This window comes from Bos indicus x Bos taurus, chromosome 22 (assembly GCF_003369695.1).
Source record: "Bos indicus x Bos taurus breed Angus x Brahman F1 hybrid chromosome 22, Bos_hybrid_MaternalHap_v2.0, whole genome shotgun sequence".
Taxonomy (NCBI): domain Eukaryota; kingdom Metazoa; phylum Chordata; class Mammalia; order Artiodactyla; family Bovidae; genus Bos; species Bos indicus x Bos taurus.
This window is the reverse complement of record NC_040097.1, coordinates 24,879,203-24,899,406: the sequence shown is the minus strand read 5'-3', so window position 1 is coordinate 24,899,406 and position 20,204 is coordinate 24,879,203. Positions and strand designations below refer to the sequence as shown.

The window sequence follows — 20,204 nt, the reverse complement described above, 5'->3', positions numbered from 1 at the left end:
TCTGTTGTGATAAGCTCTGTTGGCAAACTCCACTGTGGAGTGTTCTCTGTTGATAATGAAAGAACCAAAGGAAATCTGTATGACAATTGTATGTTCCTCTGCCTTTCAAGACAAGGAAGCCAAGCCCAGGGACGTTTTGGTTAACTTTCTGCTCAGAGATCCCCAACCATTCCTGGAGTCGAGAGCATAGACAGTGAAGACAGATCCATGTTTAAATGCCAGCTGTCATTAAGCAGTGTGTGAATGTCAGTTTCTTCGTCTGAAAATGGGAATTTTTTTTTTTTTTCTGTAGAATTGTTAATGATTAGAATAAGTGAGGGAGAAGGCAATGGCACCCCACTCCAGTACTCTTGCCTGGAAAATCCCATGGATGGTGGAGCCTGGTAGGCTGTAGTCCATGGGGTCGCTAAGAGTCAGACACGACTGAGCAATTTCACTTTCACTTTTCATTTTCATGCGTTGGAGAAGGAAATGGCAACCCACTCCAGTATTCTTGCCTGGAGAATCCCAGGGACGGGGGAGCCTGGTGGGCTGCCATCTACGGGGTCGCACAGAGTCGGACACGACTTAAGTGACTTAGCAGCAGCAGCAGAATAAGTGAATGTGTAGGTAGCAACATATGGTAGATGCACAATAAAGGTAACTTTTTGTTAACGTTCTTTAAATATGTGCTTTGATAACAATACCCAATTTTACATCTTAGAGCTGCTTAGAGTATCAGGAACAACTGATGCTGGGGTTTATTACATGCTCATATTGTGCCAAGCACAGTACTGAGTGCTTTATATATGTGATCCAGTTTAATCTGGCAAAAACTCTGTTTCACGAGTACTGGTCTTTCTACATGAGAACCGAGGCTGGAAAGAAAGCGGTCCCTTACCTTGCTCAGGATCACAACACTGTTAACTTACTTTGCCCTTTCTGGTCTTAAATTCAAAGCCAAATGGCACTAGTAAGAACAAACCTCTACTTACAGAGCATGGGCTTCTTATCCTTCTGTGCATGCAGATCATAGATTTGTAGAGTGGAGCAGGTCAGTCAAGAAAGAATAAATAGAAAGTGATGGGCGTTTTATGAATGATACCATCATGTGTTGAGTAAGCAAGTGGCAAAGTGAAGTGATGTGGATCTGAGATAATTCAGATAGAATTGATGGCCTGAAAAGAAACTGCCATGAGTCATGCTCTTAAAAACCAGATCCGCAGTATAGGTATTGAGCATCCTGGGCTGGGCTTTGTGTGTGCTGTCTCCACTTGATTCAGTTACTCATTCTGCAGAGAATCACCGAGTGGCACCGTGTGCCCGGCACCATGTTTGTTTTGGGAATGCCGTAGTGCACAAAACACATGTGGATCCTGCCTTCATGGAGCTTACAGTTTAGAGGTAAAGACAGATATCATTTCATTAAATAGCCTGATAAACTGAGCAAAGGGACTTGGGAAGGAAGAGATACAAGCTTCCCTAAAAACATATACTGGAGACTTTGATCTAGTTGGTGGGGACAGAGGATCAGCAGGTGGTATTGGGATGAGAAGCAGAGGAAAGAAAGTTAAACAGAGAGAAGAATGAGTGCAAGAGCTGTGAGGTGAGTGGGGGCACAGATTGCATATGAGGCCTGAAAGAAAACCAGTGAGATTTGAGCAGAGACAGCAAGGGGTTCAACTGTGAAGCTTGCCTGCAGAGCCTGCAAGGGTCAAACATGCATGACCTTGAGACCAAGACAAAATCAGATATGCTGGATCTATGTCCTTAAGTACTGTATACATATTTGTGCTTTACAAAGAGCAAGAGTAAGGTTTTTGGACCCCACACATCTTACCCTGGGCTTCCCAGGTGGCTCAGTGGTAATGAATCTTCCTGTCAATGCAGGAGACGCAGGAGACTCGAGTTCGATCCCTGGGTTGGAAAGATCCTCTTGAAGAAGAAATGGTAACCCACTCCAGTATTCTTGCCTGAAAACGTCCACGGACAAAGGAGCCTGATGAGCTATAGTCCATGGTGTCACAAAGAGTTGGACACAACTGAGCACACACTCAACTTTTGCCCCTTGGGTATAGTATTGCCCCTTTGATAATAATATGCTCTAGATTTCCAGCCATTCGTGGTCACTGTCATCCTGTCCTGCTGTTTATTTTCAAAGCTTGTTCTGTTTGGAAAAAGACAAGCAAGCCATCTCTCCCTTCATCTCCCCCACCCCTGCCACCTCCCAGTTCTAAAGAAACATAGGACTACAGGACAAAGGACCTAAATGTGAATTCTTTTCTCTGATTTCTTCACCTTTGCTGCACAGAAGGTGGTCCATGGACCAGTATTATCAGCATCACCTGAGTCCTTGTTAGAAATTCAAAATTTCAAGCCCCACCTTGACCTTTTAAAAGAGAATCTTCATTTGATGTAACTATTATTTGTACAGAGTTTTAAAAAGTGATGTATACCATGCAGAGCATTTGTGAAAATCATGTTCTAGTTCCATTTCTGCCTTTCCAGCATAGTGCCTAGCATAACAAGAGGTTCTCTGTAAGGAAATGAATGAATGAATATTAAATTTATACAAAGTGAAAGGCTTTAAAGATTTGATTCATTCTGGCTTAAAACTCAGGGTTGCAGTCCTCCTTCAATATTTTATCAAGCTCTAAAAATTTATTTGCAGTCCCCATTAATTTTTAACTGTGTGTCAGAAAATATTTTCTTTGGCTTGGTCATGGCCAAAGAATGTGCCTGTTAATTATGGCCATTGGTGGCTTCCTCTTGCGTCTTCCCTGCCCTCCTCTCCCTCCCCAGCCGTCATCCCTGCTGAGTTGTGTTGTGGAGCCAGTTCTGAAAATAGCAGCTGGGACATGCACAATTGTCACTTGGGAGGGAGCCCAGTCACCTCAGGAAGTGTGTGTTGGCTAACATGGGGACTGTGGGATGGTCAGGCTCCTGTCTTTTAGAAACTGTGCAGCCTGCCAAGTGATAACCTAAATTAATCTTTTATTCATGTATAATTCTTCAAGTGATTTTTACTTAGTACCATTAAGTGATCCATATAGTCTTCACAGAAAGTCTCTTGTGCATATTCTATGTAAGGTTCGTGTTTCTGGATAGGCTTGACTTGATGCTGACCAGAGTGGAAATGATTGATGAGGTGGAGAGTTTCCTGGAAGGGCAAGGTTTTGAATTTAAATGCCTGGAGGTCAAAATGAGTGGAGTGAGTGTTCCTTTATGTCAGTAAAGTTGTGGTACTCTGTTACCGTGTGGCAAGCACTTCAGACACATTGTCTCATTCATCCTACTAAGGTGTAAAGAGCTTCCTTTTAAAGATTCGAAACATACACTGTTAACATTAAGTATTATAGCATGTATCAAGCCTTGTAATGAAGTCTTTTGCAAGTGCTAAAAGCATTAAATGGACTGTCTCATTGTATCCTCTTAATAGGATGAGTCGGCTCTTCACATCAGGTAGCCAAAGTATTGGAGCTTCAGCTTCAGCATCAGTCCTTCCAGTGAATATTCACTGTTGATTTCCTTTAGGATTGACTATTTTGCTCTCCATGCAGACCAAGGAACTCATGAGTTTTCTCCAGTACCACAATTCGAAAGCATTATTTCTTTAGCACTCAGCCTTCTTTATGGTCCAACTGTCACATTCATATATGACTACTGGAAAACGGAGCTTTGACTACATGGACCTTTGTCAGCAAAGTAATATCTGCTTTTTAATATGTTATCTAGGTTTGTCATAGCTTTCCTTCCAAGGAGCAGGCATCTTTTAATTTTATGGCTACAGTCACCATCCATAATGACTTTGGAGACCAATAAAATAAAATCTGTCACTACTTCCACTTTTACCCCTTCTATTTGTCATAAAGTGATGGGACCAGATGCCGTGATCTTAGTTTTTTTAATGTTGAGTTTTAAGCCAGCTTTTTCAACCTCATCAAGAGGATCTTTAGTTCCTTTTCACTTCCTACCATTATAGTGGTATCATCTGCATATCTGAGGTTGTTGATATTCCTCCCTGCAATCCTGATTCTAACTTGTGATCCAGCCTGGTATTTTTGCACAATGTACTCTCCATATAAGTAAATAAACAGGGTGACAGTATGCAGCCTTGTCATATTCCTTTCCCGATTTTGGACAAATCATTCTATGTAAGGTTCTCACTGTGGCTTTCTGACTCACATACTGGTTTCTCAGGAGACAGGTCAGGTGGTCTGGTACTCTCATCTCTTTAAGAATTTTCCACAGTTTGTTGTGATCCACATGATCAAAGGCTTTAACATAGTCAGTGAAGCAGAAGTAGATGTTTTTCTGGAACTCTCTTGCTTTTTCTGTGATCCAGTGATTGTTGAGCATACATTAATCTGTACTTTGCTGCTGCTAAGTCACTTCAGTCATGTCTGACTCTGTTGACCCCATAGATGGCAGCCCACCAGGCTCCCCCATCCCTGGGATTCTCTAGGCAAGAACACTGGAGTGGGTTGCCATTTCCTTCTCCAATGCACGAAAGTGAAAAGTGAAAGTGAAGTCGCTCAGTCGTGTCCGACTCTTAGCGACCCCATGGACTTCAGCCCACCAGGCTCCTCCATCCATGGGATTTTCCAGGCAAGAGTACTGGAGTGGGGTGCCATCGCCTTCTCCGTGTCTATACTTTAGATTAACCCAAATGAAATTTCTGATATTTGACAGTTTGCCTTCTACATCAACAGTTGCATATGGTTCAGTCTAATAATATGTACTTTATCTGTCTCTAATCAATCTTATACTGATTTCCAGAAGCAGGAAACAACTATGAATAAGTGGGTTGTTTGGGGGGAATTTGTAATTGTGTTGAGAAACGTGCTAATCATTTACTAACTTAAGAAAGACCCTGACCTCCCTTGAAAACTGAGGAAAATCCACATAAATTTGTCAAATTTAGGTAGAACATTTCTTTTCCAGACATTTATTTCTGTCATAAACAAGGATGTCTAAGTTTTAATTGATTTTTAAATGACAATAGCTTCATGTATGTTATAAAATTGTAATTATAAAACTATGAATCAAGAGTTTTTTAAATCACATCCTTTAGTGGAAGATTCTTATTTGTAGACATTGGCCTTACTTTAATCTCTAACTCAAAAATGTACACTATGTTTTGGTATGATAAAGATCATAAAGAATTCGGTAGAGCTTTGTCTTTATTTCTTGTTCACCATGAAAATTACTTTTTAAATAGTCAACTGTTTTATTTATCTAAACCCCACTTAGAATCTTCAGTTAGTGAAAATAGTCAATGCTGCGGCCTTCAACTTAAGAAAGATCCTTAAGACCCTCGTCAACTGCGAGTTTCAACTTCATCAAATGGGCAGCCTTTGGTGTAACCTGTTGAGAAACACACGCTGAGTCTTGGCTTATGCGTGTGTGCATTTTCCCTGCACTTGTGTTAGTCCCTAGAAACACACACGGATGCCGTTTCTTCACGCTGGTTCCACTCTGTCTCTGTACCTTTGAGTCAGAAAGCTGAATGAAGGTTTTGAAGAGGTCCAGATAGCACCTTGTGTGAGAGAAGTGATTGAATTGAGTGTAAGCCACCAGAATGTGCTCATCGGCTTCTGTGTGGTTTCCTTTAAGTTCAAACATGGTGCCCTTTAGTCTGCTGCTCTTTTTAATATGTGTGTCCAAGATTTCCCTGCTGACACATGCTGTTTACACCACTCTCAAAGAAAGTGGATGCATATGTTCATAAATTCGATGATTCAAAAAATAGTTTAAAGAAATAATGTTCATAAAGAAAATTTAATATAAAGATAAAGCAATGTGTATAAATTCTGTAATATCTGTGTGTCTCATACAGAGAATCATACTCCTTCTTCTCTGCTTCTGTGCTTGTATCATTAAAATGTGTATTTTATATGATTTAATTATGTGGTGAGGTTCGACAATGGGATATGATTCTTGGGAAGAAACAGCGTGTATAGGATTTGTTATTATTTACAAATTTTACTTTAGCAAGCACAAAACTAGAGACATTACATAGGATTTTTTGTAGGGCTTAATAAGATCTGTCTATCTGGCGTTACTCTAAAAGATGTGAGATGGTAAGTGGACGGTTGGCAATCTGATGTTGATGCTTTTGGTCATATGGTCACTGGATATTATTGATTTTAAGCTGTCGTTTTCAAATGTTGCCCATTCGTGAATTACCTTCAAGATTTTGTCTGTATCTTGTTACAGTGTCCATTATTTTCTTGACACTTTCTTTAAAATAACTTAATTGTTAACTTGTGTTCAAAAGGAACATCATTGCTACCATTGTTATTATGTACTCAATTAATTTCTTATTAAATATATATGCTTTTTTTAAACTTGAAGTTTAATCTTTACATTTTAAAAAGTCAATTTTATAAAGTATTGCTTTATCACTTAACTTTTTAAAGTAAATATTTTATTTTACTAGTTAGATTTCTGTACTGCACACTAAAAATATACACATTTTAAATTAAAAAAAAAAAAAATTAAGACATAAAAGCCTATCCTGGTCCTGCCCAGAGTCACTTTGCATATGAGAGTCAGAGCTGAGCCAAACTCTAGAGGGAAGTGGCTAAAAATGAAAATGGGCACTGACCAAACAAGTGACCCGTGAAGGGTGCCACTCTGCCACTGCTGACCCAGAGTTTCCTGTGAAAGCTAGGCAAGGGTTTGTTCCAGCCACACATGGCTGTGCCAGTCAGACCTGCCATTCAGTTAAAGAGGTGCCACGTGGTGTTCACGCTCTTTTTTTAAAAAAAGTACTGCTTGGGTTCCCTCTTGAGGAGTTTCCTTATTAAGGGAGGGTGACCTCCACTGTGTCAGCTTGTAAGGGTGCTGGCGGTAATGAATTTGTTATTTTGTGTGCCACTCACTCCAAATTGGATTCTGCATTATGCTAGTGCATATATGTGAAACGGTGACCAATTGAAATTCAAATGTAATGAGGATGAAGCTTTTCCATTCTGCACAGCCGCTTTTGTTTTCATCCCTAGTAGGTTCTTTCCCCACCACAATGCAGCTTTCCTCCTGGCTTCTGAAATCTCCATGTCTAACTGGGTAGGACCAACATGTTTTCTTACCCATTCCAGAAATGAAATACAGTTTGTTCTGGTTTTCTAATCTAAAAAAAAAAAAAAAAATTTTTTTTTTGAATGGGCTAAGAGATTTGGATTTGCAGACTTGAGAAAAACAAAGTATTCTTTCTAAAACATGCAAATGTGTCTCTCCATCACCTAGGAAACTATTATGGGACACCCAAACCTCCTAGCCAGCCAGTCAGTGGGAAAGTGATCACGACGGATGCCTTGCAAAACCTTCACTCTGGCTCCAAGCAGTCGACCCCAAAGCGAACCAAGTCCTACAATGATATGCAAAATGCTGGCATAGTCCACGCGGAGAATGAGGAAGAGGATGATGTTCCTGAAATGAACAGTAGCTTTACAGGTAAAGACCAGATGATGCTCCCCCTCAGTGGACTTGGGAAAGGAGGGCGGGGGGAAGATTTACAAGGAGTTCTGAGGAGGTTTCTGTTCTCAGCAAGAATTTGGAAGGATCACCAAAATTCAAACTCTGACCACACAGTGCTTATGGAAGAGATGGTCTTTTTATCTTTTTCCTGTGCCCAGAAATTTTTTTTTCTTTTTTAAATTTTATTAATTTTTTAATTGAAGGATCATTGCTTTACAGAATTTTGTTGTTTTCTGTCAAACATCAACATGAATCAGCCATAGGTATACATATGTCCCCTTCCTTTTGAACCTCCCTCCCATCTCCCTTTTTTTTAAAATTTTTATTTTTAATTGAAGGGTAATTGCTTTACAATACGGTTTTGGTTACTGCCATACATTAATGTGAATCGGCCATAGGTATACATATGTCCCCTCCCTTTTGAACCTCCCTCCCACTAGGTTGTCAGAATACTGGCTTGAGCTCCCTGGGTCATACAGCAAATTCCCACAGGCTGTCTGTTTCACATGTGTTCGCGGGTATGTCTCCATGCTACGCTCTCCGTTCGTCCCACCCTCCCTTCCACCACTGTGTCCGCAAGTCTGCTCTGTATGTCTGAGTCTTCCACTGTTGCCCTGTGATGGTTCATCAGTACCGTCTTTCTAGATTCCACATATATGCGTTAATATACATTTGTGTTTCTCTTTCTGACTTACTTCGCTCTGTATAATAGCTGATCTTTTCCCTGGTTTTTTTTTCATGCTTCTTGTCAAGAATCTTTTAACTTCACCCAGCTATCTTAAAGGGACAGGAGGGAAGTGTTTGTAGAAGGAAATAAAAAATAATCGGCATCCTTTCTCTCTCTTCAAAATGATACCTATAAGAATCACTATTTTGTTCATTTATTACTTGGCCTTGACACTGCTCCATAATTATGGCTGATTGTTTATAAAGAAAAGTAGGAGAATTTGTTTAATATCACTTTGATGCTATATGGAATGCATCCTTTTATCTCATACCTTTGTAGATAGAGATACAGTGGAAGTAAATCATGTTTTCAGTTAATTAATGCAAAGTTTACTACATTCCATAAGAAATAAAAAATGGAAAAATAATAAATATTCTAAGATTATATTTTGTATATGTATTTTATATTGCATAGCATATATTAGTCATTGCAGTATAATTTTTAATATACAGTCAGAGCTATCTATGCTCAAGCTTAGTAGGCTGTATTTTATGAAAGGCTCTTCAAGGACAAACCCTCTGCATAAAGCTATGCAGATTAGGAAGTGCACATTCCTGGGAGGCACTGTTCACTGAGGCCATGATATATGCTCTGTAGGTTAGCACAGTGACCCAGAATGGGTCAATAATATTTTTGGCTTTGTGGGGGTTTAATACACAGAGTAACTCAAAATTTAACAAATGCGTAAGACATGAGTTACTCCAGTCTATAAGGTTGTGACTTTGAAGACCATCTTGTTTCTTCTGTTTTTCCTGTACTTGTTTTCTTTGATATTTTAGAATATTTTCCTCCTTGTGCTGTCAAGTCTAACAGTCTTTCAGAAAAACAGCTTCTATTAGTTGAGTGCTTTCTACTGCCTGTATGGACCTCTCTGAAGCTTTCTCATTCATTGAACACAGAAGTCTAAAATTTTTCAAGTTAACAATTAAAAAAAAAATGTTTTTGGTGGCTTATCATCATAACAGTAGCCCAGCCATTCTGCAAGAAGCACTAGAGAAAGGAGGAGACCCGGTTTGCTACCCTAGCTTTGTTCTTGGTAGCTGTCTTGTTATGAACTTAGTATCTAACTTCTCTAATTACTGATTAGGGTTCAATCACATCAGGTTCCCCCTTCCAGCTTTAAGGATTCAAGTTCATGAAAATTTCCATTTTCTTCATTAGGCCGGTCACTGACCTATTGTTAACAGTATCTAGGAGAAATTTACCTGTTTTTACTTAGGCATTTATTGAAATCAGCTAATTTCACCTACTTCAAAATATTTTATCCATATATAGTAGCTGTCACCAAAATGAAAGCACATTATGGATAAAAAAAAGGGTCTTGATTTTTCAGCAAGTAAGATTAGCAAATCATGATATAACCCCAAAATATAGACGTGTACCTTTGTATGTCCTCCATTGACTAAGTAGATTTGTTGGTACAAAGCATGAACAGAGCAGGGATAGCTGATTGTAGGTCTGGGTGTTTCCTAATTTCTAACTGCTAAAAATCTCTGTTGTAGAAGCCAAGCCTCAGAAAATCTGACCTTGTAACACCCCTATTTGAAATCCTGGTGTCAAAAAAAACCAAAAATCTGGCCCCAGGTCATCATTGCTAAAAGCAGTCTAAACATTCATCTATGCACAAAGAAAGAAAGCTGATTGTCACCTGATCAGATGTACAGGGAGAGAATTGATCTTGAGATAGACAAGCAATCGGGCATCTTCAGTATGCAAGGGATATGTTGAATATGGCTTCTTATTTACCAGACTGCAAGTATGACAGCTGAGAAGCTGTCATACTCTCACCCGTGTGAATTCTTCGAAATAATTGACACTGCCCAGTCTGTGAGATGTGTACCATGCCAGCTGTGTCAAAGCATATTGCATTCTGAACCACTGATAAGTAGCAATCCACCAGCCGCTTCGAGGTCTTGGCTCCTGGTTGGGCCAGTTGTGATGAAGGGTACCGGATTCAAATGTAGAAACACAATACCGCTATTTAAAATGATATTTAACTAGGATGTTTTTAAATAATGGGCTGTTGGTACGATTTCAGCTGACATCTGCTTGGGTCTTTTGAAAGGAACACAGGATATCTAAATAACACGCCTAAATAATATTGGCGCTGTCTGCTGCCAGAAGAACAGGCTACTGAAGGCCTGGAGCATCCTGGGGAGGTTGTGCCTTCCTTTCTGAAAGCGAAGATGGAGGCAGGAGCTGAGTAATGAGCAGTCATCCCAGGTTCATTACCACAGAACTTACTGTCGAACACAAGGCAGAAGGAGAATCGTCCTCAAATAATGCCCAAATTATAGATTTAAAGGAGGCCCTAGAGAGAGAATACTGTATGTGCTTCACGAAGATAGATGTAAGCTTAAATTGTTGGGCAAAACACACAGTTATTTACATAATAAATTAAAACTTTTTTTTAAAAGATTTTGTTCACTAATGAAAAACTTGGAAAATATATAACAAACCACTACAACTAAAAAGTAGTTGATGCATCCATCAACCGTATCTAAGTGACACCAAAAGTGTTATTTAATTGTCTTCCAAAGCTTGTTTCCTCAACGGCTTCCCTATTGTTCAACATTAGGCTGCCGATGCTTCTTTTCATTAGTGATTAATGATAAAATACTGCTTTGGAATGTCAAGAGATAACGATATTACCAAAAGAGCTAATGTTTCCCAGTGCTCTGTGGCAGGCATTTTGGTAAGCTCTCATGCATATTACTGGGGAGTCCTAACCACTTGTCCAGTATTACTCAGCCAGTGAGGGTCAAAGCTGTCATTTCAACCCAAAAACCTTGACTCCAGAATCTATATGGCTTTGTGTTTTAAGTTAAGTTTGTTAGCCCTTTGCAGCATCAAAGGTTTTGACTGGTTATGTACACAGTGAGTGTACACATAAATCTAAATGCATGTGTAATTTAAAATAAGCTCCAGAATGTGTGTTTGACATGAGCTTATGTTCTCAAAGTCATCTTCAAAATCTCCCGAGTGTGTGTGTGTGTGTGTGATGTAAATACTGGGAAGTGTCTGCAAATGAAAATGTTTTCTGTGTTTGTTTATGGTTTATGAGTCTTTTTCACATGTATATTATAAACCTTTTGGAAATTTTGAGAAATAAGCAGTCTAACTATTATCTTCCCCATTTTGTAGACAGAAACCCTGAGAAATAGTGTTATCAATCCCACTGGGCAGTTGGAGCATGTAGCTTCTTATTTACTTGCCAGTCTCAGTATTCCAGTAATCCATTCTACCTGTCCTCTTTGGATACATTGGCAATCTTTAGTAATAATTTAGTAATCTAATCGTTAGAGCATGATAGCAGTGCTCTTAAATGTTTGTAAATTAAATGAAAGAGTTTTTGAAGTCAGAGCATGTGTCAGGGTCAAAGCTGTGATAAGGAGTATGAATTTTTAAAATCTGCCCCACTCTCTCATTTTTGAACTTCTCATTTTCTTTCAGAGAATGAGAATGTTTAAGGTTCTATTGAAAAAAGAAACAGAAAACTAAACATATCAAGCTGTATGTGTTTAATATCTATCTTTTTTTTTTCCCCAAAAAAATTAACTAGATGGAAGGAATCCTTGGGTAACACATGTCAAATTGTCATGATGTACATTTTAAATATCTTACAGTTTTGTCAGTTATACCTCAAAGCTGAGAAATTAATATCTGTAACTTTTCGTATGTCAGTTATATGTAAATAAAGTGGTTTTAAAACAGGAAGACACTGAGACCCTATAAAATAAATAATTGGATAATTTAAAATAAGGATTCATTGCTAGAGGAATTTCTTTTTTCTCTAGGAAGTTACAATTTACATATATGTATTTCCAGTGAGCTAATATTCCCTTCATGTAGTCGAGATTTTGGAATGCTGGCAGGACTTTCTTCCTCTCCCTCCTCTCTCTTCTTCTCAGCATAAATTGTATACATTAGGTATTAAATCACATTATTTCTCTTTTCATCTGTAGTGAGCTACCTATGGCTACCATCCTTTTCCTGATACACCTAGTTTCTATTAAAATGGGTTAATTAAGATTTTTCAGTCAAATTATTCAGTGTCTACTATTGTCCCAGCATTTCTCTGACTCTTAAATGTCATATTAAGAGATAACCACTGACTTTGGCCCTGGGTATTTCTGGTAGCCAGTCCTGGTCCTGAGCTCTCTGGAGCACTCTGAGCGCCAGGTGCTTTGGCAGCTGCTTTGCGTGTATTGAAAACGTTCCATTCTTATAGTGCATGTGTTATGCCCATTTTACAGATGAGAAAACAGATGCCCAGAAAGGTAAAGTCTCTTTCAAAGATACACAGCTAGAAACAGGCACACTGTGATTTGATCTGTGGTTTGATGTCTAATCCATCCTTTTCTGCCTATTTGTTATGAATCTGCAGCCTATGGGCCAGCTCTGGCCAGGAAGAAAAGATTAATAATAACGACTTTAATGAGAAAGATGAGGTTTATTGTATATTAAAAACTGTTCTGAGTGCTTTACATAAACTAATCCTCCCTACAATCTTATAAGGTAGGTACTGTTACTATTCTGACTGTAAAGATAAGGAAACTCAAGCACGTAAAGGTTGAGTAAACCCAGTAAACATAAAGCCAAGATTCAGACTCAAGTAGACTGGCCTCACAGTCAGTGCTTATAGTCACTACCTTTCTTTTTTTTTTTGCTTGAGCCAGACACACTGCTTTATTTTGTTAAGGAATTATGATTGGTAGATTGGTAATTTTTGCATCGAAATATAAATTTCCACCTTCTCGTAAAGAGTCAGAGATCTGGAAACCCTGAGTCCACTTTTTTCAGGATGTTAATTGCCTGGCACAGAGTTCTCTACTTCCTTCTGATAGGATGTAGTGTTCTGGATATCCATTATTTGTACCATGTGGCTGCACCGTACTCTGGCACATTGCCAGCTGACTAAACCTATCTGAGAAACTAAAGATTCCAGTGAATTTTTCTTTCTTTTTTTTTTTTTTTTTAGTACTTTTTGTATCTCAGTCTTCAAAATGTAATGCTTGTACTTGAATCTCAATCACCTGGGTGCTCTCAAAGTATGTATTTTGAACCTAATTCCAAATCTATTCTCTGAAGTAGGGAGCCATGCCTGAAGGAGGGAATGGCATCCCACTGCAGTATTCTTGCCTGAAGAATCCCATAAACAGATGAGCCTAGAGGGCTACAGTCCATGTGGTCACAAAGAGTCAGACATGACTGAGGAGACTTAGCACACATGCATGCTTTTAATTCTTGCCAACTTTTGAATTTTTGTTATTCATTACCAATTTCAAGGGCTTTTCTGGTGGCTCAGCTGTGAAGTGTCTGCCTACAGTGCAGGAGACAGAGGAGACACAGGTTCAGTACCTGGTTAGGGAAGATCCCCTGGAGTAGGGCATGGCAACCCACTCCAGTATCCTTGCATGGAGAATCTCATGGACAGAAGAGCCTGGTGGGCTACAGTCCTAGGGTTGCAAAGAGTCGATCACGACTGAAGCAACTGAACACATACGCTCACACCAGTTTCAAACTGTTTCTCCCATGGTGGCCTAATTTCCTCTTTTTTTCTTCTAACTTAAAATTTTACTAATCGCCACTCATGGGTGCAAATTGTAAAAGCAGTTCAGATTGGTTTAAGCAGGAGAGGGAGTTGAGGGGATCAAGCAATCGGAGAAGCCAGGAGTACATGTAATCAGAGAGGCTTCATCAGGGGTTTTGGGTGACTTTCTCATATTTCATCTTTTCTCCATGAGGGTTTAGTTCTCAGATAAGCCTTGCCAAGGTTCATCAAGATGGCCATCAGCACCATCAGCATTCTCATCTCACAACATGAGACTCTACCAGCTTATTAATTTTAGCATCAAGAGGCTACCTCTTGCCTGATAGTTCAGCAAGCACTTGTATGCTGAACCATCAGTAGTTTGCTAGGGATCATGTGCCTGATCCAACCGTAAAGGCAAGAGTGAAATGGGTGTGACTTGAGCCTCCTGCGTGAGCTTGGAGTGGGCATGGGTCAGTGTCCACCCGGACCACACAAACCTCCGATGAAGGAGAAGATTTCCAAATGCAGATCCGAGTGGTTGGTGCCAGAGGAAGAGGTTATAGATGCAGGGCATTGAAAGACCCCAGGCTTCCTTCTCCGAGGCAGTGGGTATTTGGTGGAGGTAGTTGTTTAATAGGCTTGACGCATCCTCCATCCAGCTTTTGGATTGCCTTTATTCTCATGTGTGTCATTGGGAGCTACTCATCAGAGAAAGATTTGAAAGCAACCTTTTATTATTCCTCAGCTGGCTTTGAGTAAATCAGAAATGTCTGTAGGAGAACTATTGTGGGAGACAGAAAATGACTACATCCCCCGATTAATGTTTTAAAGTCCCATAGAGATTGACATTTAATATCATCAGCCTCTATAAAAATTCAACCAGAATGTCAACAATGCCGTTTGTGGAAACTCTGATGACATCCCCTCTGGATATTTCTAGTTAACAAGAAGGCAAAGAGATTCAGAAACTTAGAGCCTTCAAGACCCAAGTCAAATCAGTCCACCCACAGGATACTTTTTGGGGGTAACTGTCTTGGTTTTCACAGGAACATTCTACTCACTTTTCCAAAAGAGGCTAGACTGACTCATTGGTGGAGCTGTCTCTATATTCTAAACCTTTGTAGACTTGTTAGTTTGATTTGTCATTCTTTGATATTCACCACCATCTACCAAAAATATTTTAGATAAATTTTTACAAATGGATGATAATGTCACTATCTCTGTGTTTTCAGCATGGACTTTTTCCTTGCCCCAGAAGTCCTTTTGAGTCATGAAGCCAAATGATACCTAAGTAATGAGAGTTCAGCTCAGTCTGTGACTTGATGGCCTTCTTAAAGTTAGAGGGACTTGAGGGTTTGAGTCATGAATATGTTTCTTCTTTGACATTTCCGGGATTGTGAGTAATGCATTATTTGAGCGTATTTTCTCCTTTTCTTCTTTTTCAGTAAAATAAATTTGGTTCATCATGTCAGTGTTTTCTATTAAAAGAACTTTCATCTAAGTAAGACAGAATATAGTTGATGTCCTGCAGTTAGGAAAGGATTTTAAGAACATAAGTGTGCACAATAATGATCACCCTGGTTTGGAGTATGATTGATGAATTTTTTTGTTTTCCTCTCTCTTTCTCTCTCTGGTGAATAAATAGCCGATTCTGGTGACCAAGAAGAGCACAGTCTCCAAGAAGCAGCACACCCACCTGTGAATAGTAGCATCATCGCTGCTCCCATCACGGACCCTTCTCAGAAGTTCCCTCAATACCTACCTCTTTCTGCAGAGGATAATTTAGGTCCTCTACCTGAAAACTGGGAGATGGCCTATACCGAAAATGGAGAAGTCTATTTTATAGAGTAAAGTACCATTATTTCTACTTGAATCTCTCCCTTTTTCCCCCCTATTTCCTTTCTCTTTCTCTAGCAGCTACAGATGTAAATTAACTCTAAAAGGATTGATCACATGCTGTTGGTCTTCTCTCCTACAATTTAACAAGCCTTGTACAAAAAAAGCAATTAGCATAACATCCTAACCATTGCATCTGAAGAGCTGGAGGAAGCATAAGAATAATTATTTCCCTAAAGAGTCAAACAACTAAATTATGGTGCATATATAAATTATGATATTATATATTAATATGAAGAATATATCTAGCTCCTTAGAAGAGGTAAATCCTTTGCTTTTTTTTTTTTCTTAATTGGGTTACAGTTTCCTTTGAGTGTTAAAGAGTTCTTCACATATTTTTGATTCAGTTTCTTAATTACATTTGTGATTTGCAAACATTTTGTCCAAATTTGATTTTTCATTCTTAACTGCATCTTTTAAAGAGCCAGAAGTTCTTAATTTTTATGAACTCTAATCACTTTCTTTTTTCCTTTGTGAATTGTGCTTTTATTGTGGAACCTAAGAAATCGTTACCTGACTTGAAGTCAAAATTCAGTCATTTTCTGCTATATTTGTTTTAGAAGTTTTACAGCTTACATTTTACATTTTGGTATATGATATATTTTTAGTTAATTTTTTTACATGGTGCAAGGCAAATGGGTTAAAGTTTGAGAATATAAAGATGTGAAAAGTCTTTTAAAATTAAAAACTTAAATATTATATAGTTAAACATTAGCAACCAATACTGGAAAGGAACAAAAAAATTTATAAAATTGAAACCTTTCTAGAAAATCTGAGCTAATATAATTTCTTAACCATGACAGTCAATTTTTAAAATTTTTTGTCCCTCCTTTTGAGATTTCCTGTTAACATTCACCATAGTATTATGAACCTGTAAAAAATAAAAATAAAAAGACCAATTAAACTTTGAAACAATTCAAAACGTAGGTAAATCTGTTCTACTCAGATGGATTAATGTTACAGGTCTGCTGTTCATGGAACAATAACAACAGAGGACATTTCTGAACAACATGAAGTATCTTATTTTGTAAAATACATGGGTATATACACTTATGTACTGTGCTGTGTGTATATTTGTTTTCTGTGAAAATGTAGATACAATTCTATGTGAAGAAAATTCCAGAAATATCTATTAACACTTGAGTTTAAGTAAGGAATTTAAGGAATTTATTTTCTTAACTACATTATACATTTCTGTGGGGTTTGAATACATATTCCCACTTAGAAAGATATTCCAGCATACATTCTGTAATCAGAAAAATCAGCAAGGATAAGAAAGTACAATTTTCTTAAAGATTTGGGAATAAGGGAGAAGGCTTGGGTCTCAAAACATCCTTTCTCAGAACTAACCTAGGAAATCAGAGATGAGTGAGCTATTGCTCCTGGGTTATTTTCCAGCCTGAAGGAGATGCCAGTCCACATTTGTGTCTTCATGTTAATAACAAATGCTTGTTGAAGACATGGGTGGACAGTGAAGTCTTTGCCTTGGATTTAGGAAAGTACAGTGGTTAAGAACTCCCCAAAGTTCATTATCTGTGTGACCTTGAGTTTGCCTCTCCGCATCTCAGTTTTCCCTATCTGTAGAAGGACATGAGTGTTATTGATCACGCCTACCCTGTCAGATTTTCGTGAGAGTTAGATGAGAGAAGGGATATAAAACTTGGGCTTGTGCCAATTAGTGAGTATTATTGTTACTGTTACCATGTTTATCTTCATCATGTGGTTATTACAGAGAAACATAAATGTTATGAAAACGGATGTCAGCTATAAGCTTAGAATTTTGTACTTAGCTTTTGTGAGAAGTTGTCCTTTAAATTATGTCTGTTAGTAAGGAAGAATTGTATGGAGCAAAGGAAAATAACAACAGAGGAATTCCTAATACAGTAATATGTGAAACTCAAACTTTTGGAAAAGAATGTGTTAATAGTTTTGCTCAAGACTGACTTGATAAATTTGAAAAAAAAATTGGTTATTTTGAGGGTTAGTGAGGACTGTGGTTAGTAAAAATAGTTAATGAAGATCCAAGACTTTGAGTTCTTTAGAGGAGAGTATGCTGATTTGCTTACTTTTTATAACCTAGTTTAGCTTTTAATCAGTGCTAGAGTTGGAGTGTGAAGAAAGCTGAGTGCTGAAGAATTGATGCTTTTGAATTGTGGTGTTGGAGAAGACTCTTGAGAGTCCCTTGGACTGCAAGGAGATCCAACCAGTCCATTCTAAAGGAGATCAGCCCTGGGATTTCTTTGGAAGGAATGATGCTAAAGCTGAAACTCCTGTACTTTGGCCACCTCATGCGAATTGACTCATTGGAAAAGACCCTGACGCTGGGAGGGATTGGGGGCAGGGGGAGAAGGGGACGACAGAGGATGAGATGGCTGGATGGCATCACCAACTCGATGGACATGAGCTTGAGTGAAATCCAGGAGATGGTGATGGACAGGGAGGCCTGGCGTGCTGCGATTCATGGGGTCGCAAAGAACCAGACACGACTGAGCAACTGAACTGAACTGAGGCCAATCTTTTGTCTGTTGTTTAATAGAAAATTTATGCAAAAGTATAGCTTATGATGACAACTCTGTGATTTGGTCTGCAGCAGCCCAATTCCATACACATTAAATTATTAGATGCACACATTTGGGCTTCCCTCATGGCTCAGTGTTACAGACTCCACCTGCCAATGAAGGATATGTAGGTTCAACCCCTAGGTTGGGAAAATCCCCTGTAAATGGAAATAGCGACCCACTCCAGTATTCTTGCCTGGGAAATTCCATGGACAGAGGAGCCTGGCAGGCTACAATCCATGGGGTCACTAAAGAGTCAGATACAACTGAGCAACTAAACAACAGCAGTGTATCCTGTTTGATGAGTTTTCCAGTGTCCCGCGTCCTGAAAACTTCATCTTAGACTGTCTTACATCGAATAGCAAGTTAAATTTCTATAGACTCAGATCTACCTTGTTTTACTTATACACATGTAAGTCTATGTTAGCTCTACAGTTTTATGGGAAATCGAAGAAATACTGGAACATTAAAAATTAAGCATAAACTTGCAGACCCTGGATATTGTATAGGAAATGAACATAAGAGGACTTGAAAAGGAAATAAAAATAATGCAGATTGGCTAGGGAACTTGGGATCACAGAAATGACAAGTCATAAATTCCCTGAATTTTCTTTTTACCTCATATATCCCAGATTTAGAGCTGTAGAAGCCAGTAATCCAGAAACACCAACAAACGGACACCAAAAAACAAAACCCTCATGAAAGGAAATAAAAGGTATATAGACTGGTTGTCTAACTGGAAAATCACCAGAAATATATAAGAAGTTCTAGAATAAATGAGTTCAGCAAGATAGAAGCTAATCATACAAATATCCATGGTATATCTATATACTAACAATGAACAAGCAGATAACAAAATTCAAAATAAAATATAATTTACATTTACTTTAAAAAATCAATTAGGTATAAATATAATGAAATATGTACAGTATTTGTATTCTGTAAACTACAAAATGCTGATGAAAGAAATAAATGAAAGTTTAAGTAAATTGAGAGACCTACTCTATTCATGGATTGAAAGACTCAGAATTGGTATAGTAAAGATGTCAGTTATCCCCAAATGTGTGTACAGGTTTAATATAAATCCTGTCAAAAATCTCAGTGAGGCATTTTGTTAGTATTGACAAGTTTATTCTAAAATTTATTATCGAAAGGAAAAGGAACTAGACTAGTTAAAACAGTTTTGAAAAGGAGAATAAAGTCATAGTAATCGGTCTACCCAATATCAGGCTTATTATAAATCTACTGTCATAAAGGTTGAATGCTACTGATGAAGAAAAAGACCCATAGATCAAAGGAACGCACAAACAGACCCACAAATGTGTCCAACTTTCAGTAGAGAATGCAAAAGCAGTTCAATGCACGGAAGGTAACCTTTTCAATAAAATGGTACTCTAAGCAGCTCTACAGCCAAAGGCAAATAAATTAACCTGAAACTAGACCTCTTGCCTTATTTAAAAAAAAAAAAAAAACAAACTCAAATCATCATAAAGTATAAAATGTAAAGTAATAGAATTTTTAAGGGGAAGAAAAATAGAAATTCTTTGAGACCTAGTAATAGGTAAAGGGTTCTCAGATGTGACATCAAAAGCATAATCCTAAAAGGAATAATTGGTCAACACAGCTTTATCAAAATGAAAAAATTTCACTTTGCAAAGACTGGTCAGTAAATGAAAGGACAATCTATACACAGGGAAAACATATTTATAAAGCTTGTATCTCAAAATGGACTGGTATCTAGAATATGTAAAAGTGAAGTCACTCAGTTGTGTCCGACTCTTTGTAACCCCATGGATTGTAGCCTACTAGGCTTCTCTGTCCATGGGATTTTCCAGGCAAGAGTACTCAAGTGGGTCGGCATTTCCTTCTCCAGGGGATCTTCCTGACCCAGGGATCGAACTCAGGTCTCCCACATTGTAGGCAGACGCTTTTACCATCTGAACCACTCTCAAAACTCAACAGTAAAAAGAAAAAAAAATCCAATTAGAGAATGAACTAAAAAACACTAAATGATGGTAAAGATGCA

The 20,204-nt window shown here is 38.3% G+C and overlaps 1 protein-coding gene across 23 annotated transcripts in view; it reads left to right on the top strand.

Annotated features, from left to right (window-relative positions):
• Nucleotides 1-20,204, top strand: part of MAGI1 (membrane associated guanylate kinase, WW and PDZ domain containing 1) — a 639,211-nt gene that overhangs the window by 514,334 nt on the left and 104,673 nt on the right. For all 23 annotated transcript variants that reach the window (XM_027523585.1, XM_027523581.1, XM_027523580.1 and 20 more), the window contains 2 exons: nt 7,231-7,437; nt 15,370-15,571. In XM_027523585.1, the coding sequence (XP_027379386.1) occupies nt 7,231-7,437; nt 15,370-15,571 (409 nt within the window). The remainder of the gene's footprint in view (nt 1-7,230; nt 7,438-15,369; nt 15,572-20,204) is intronic.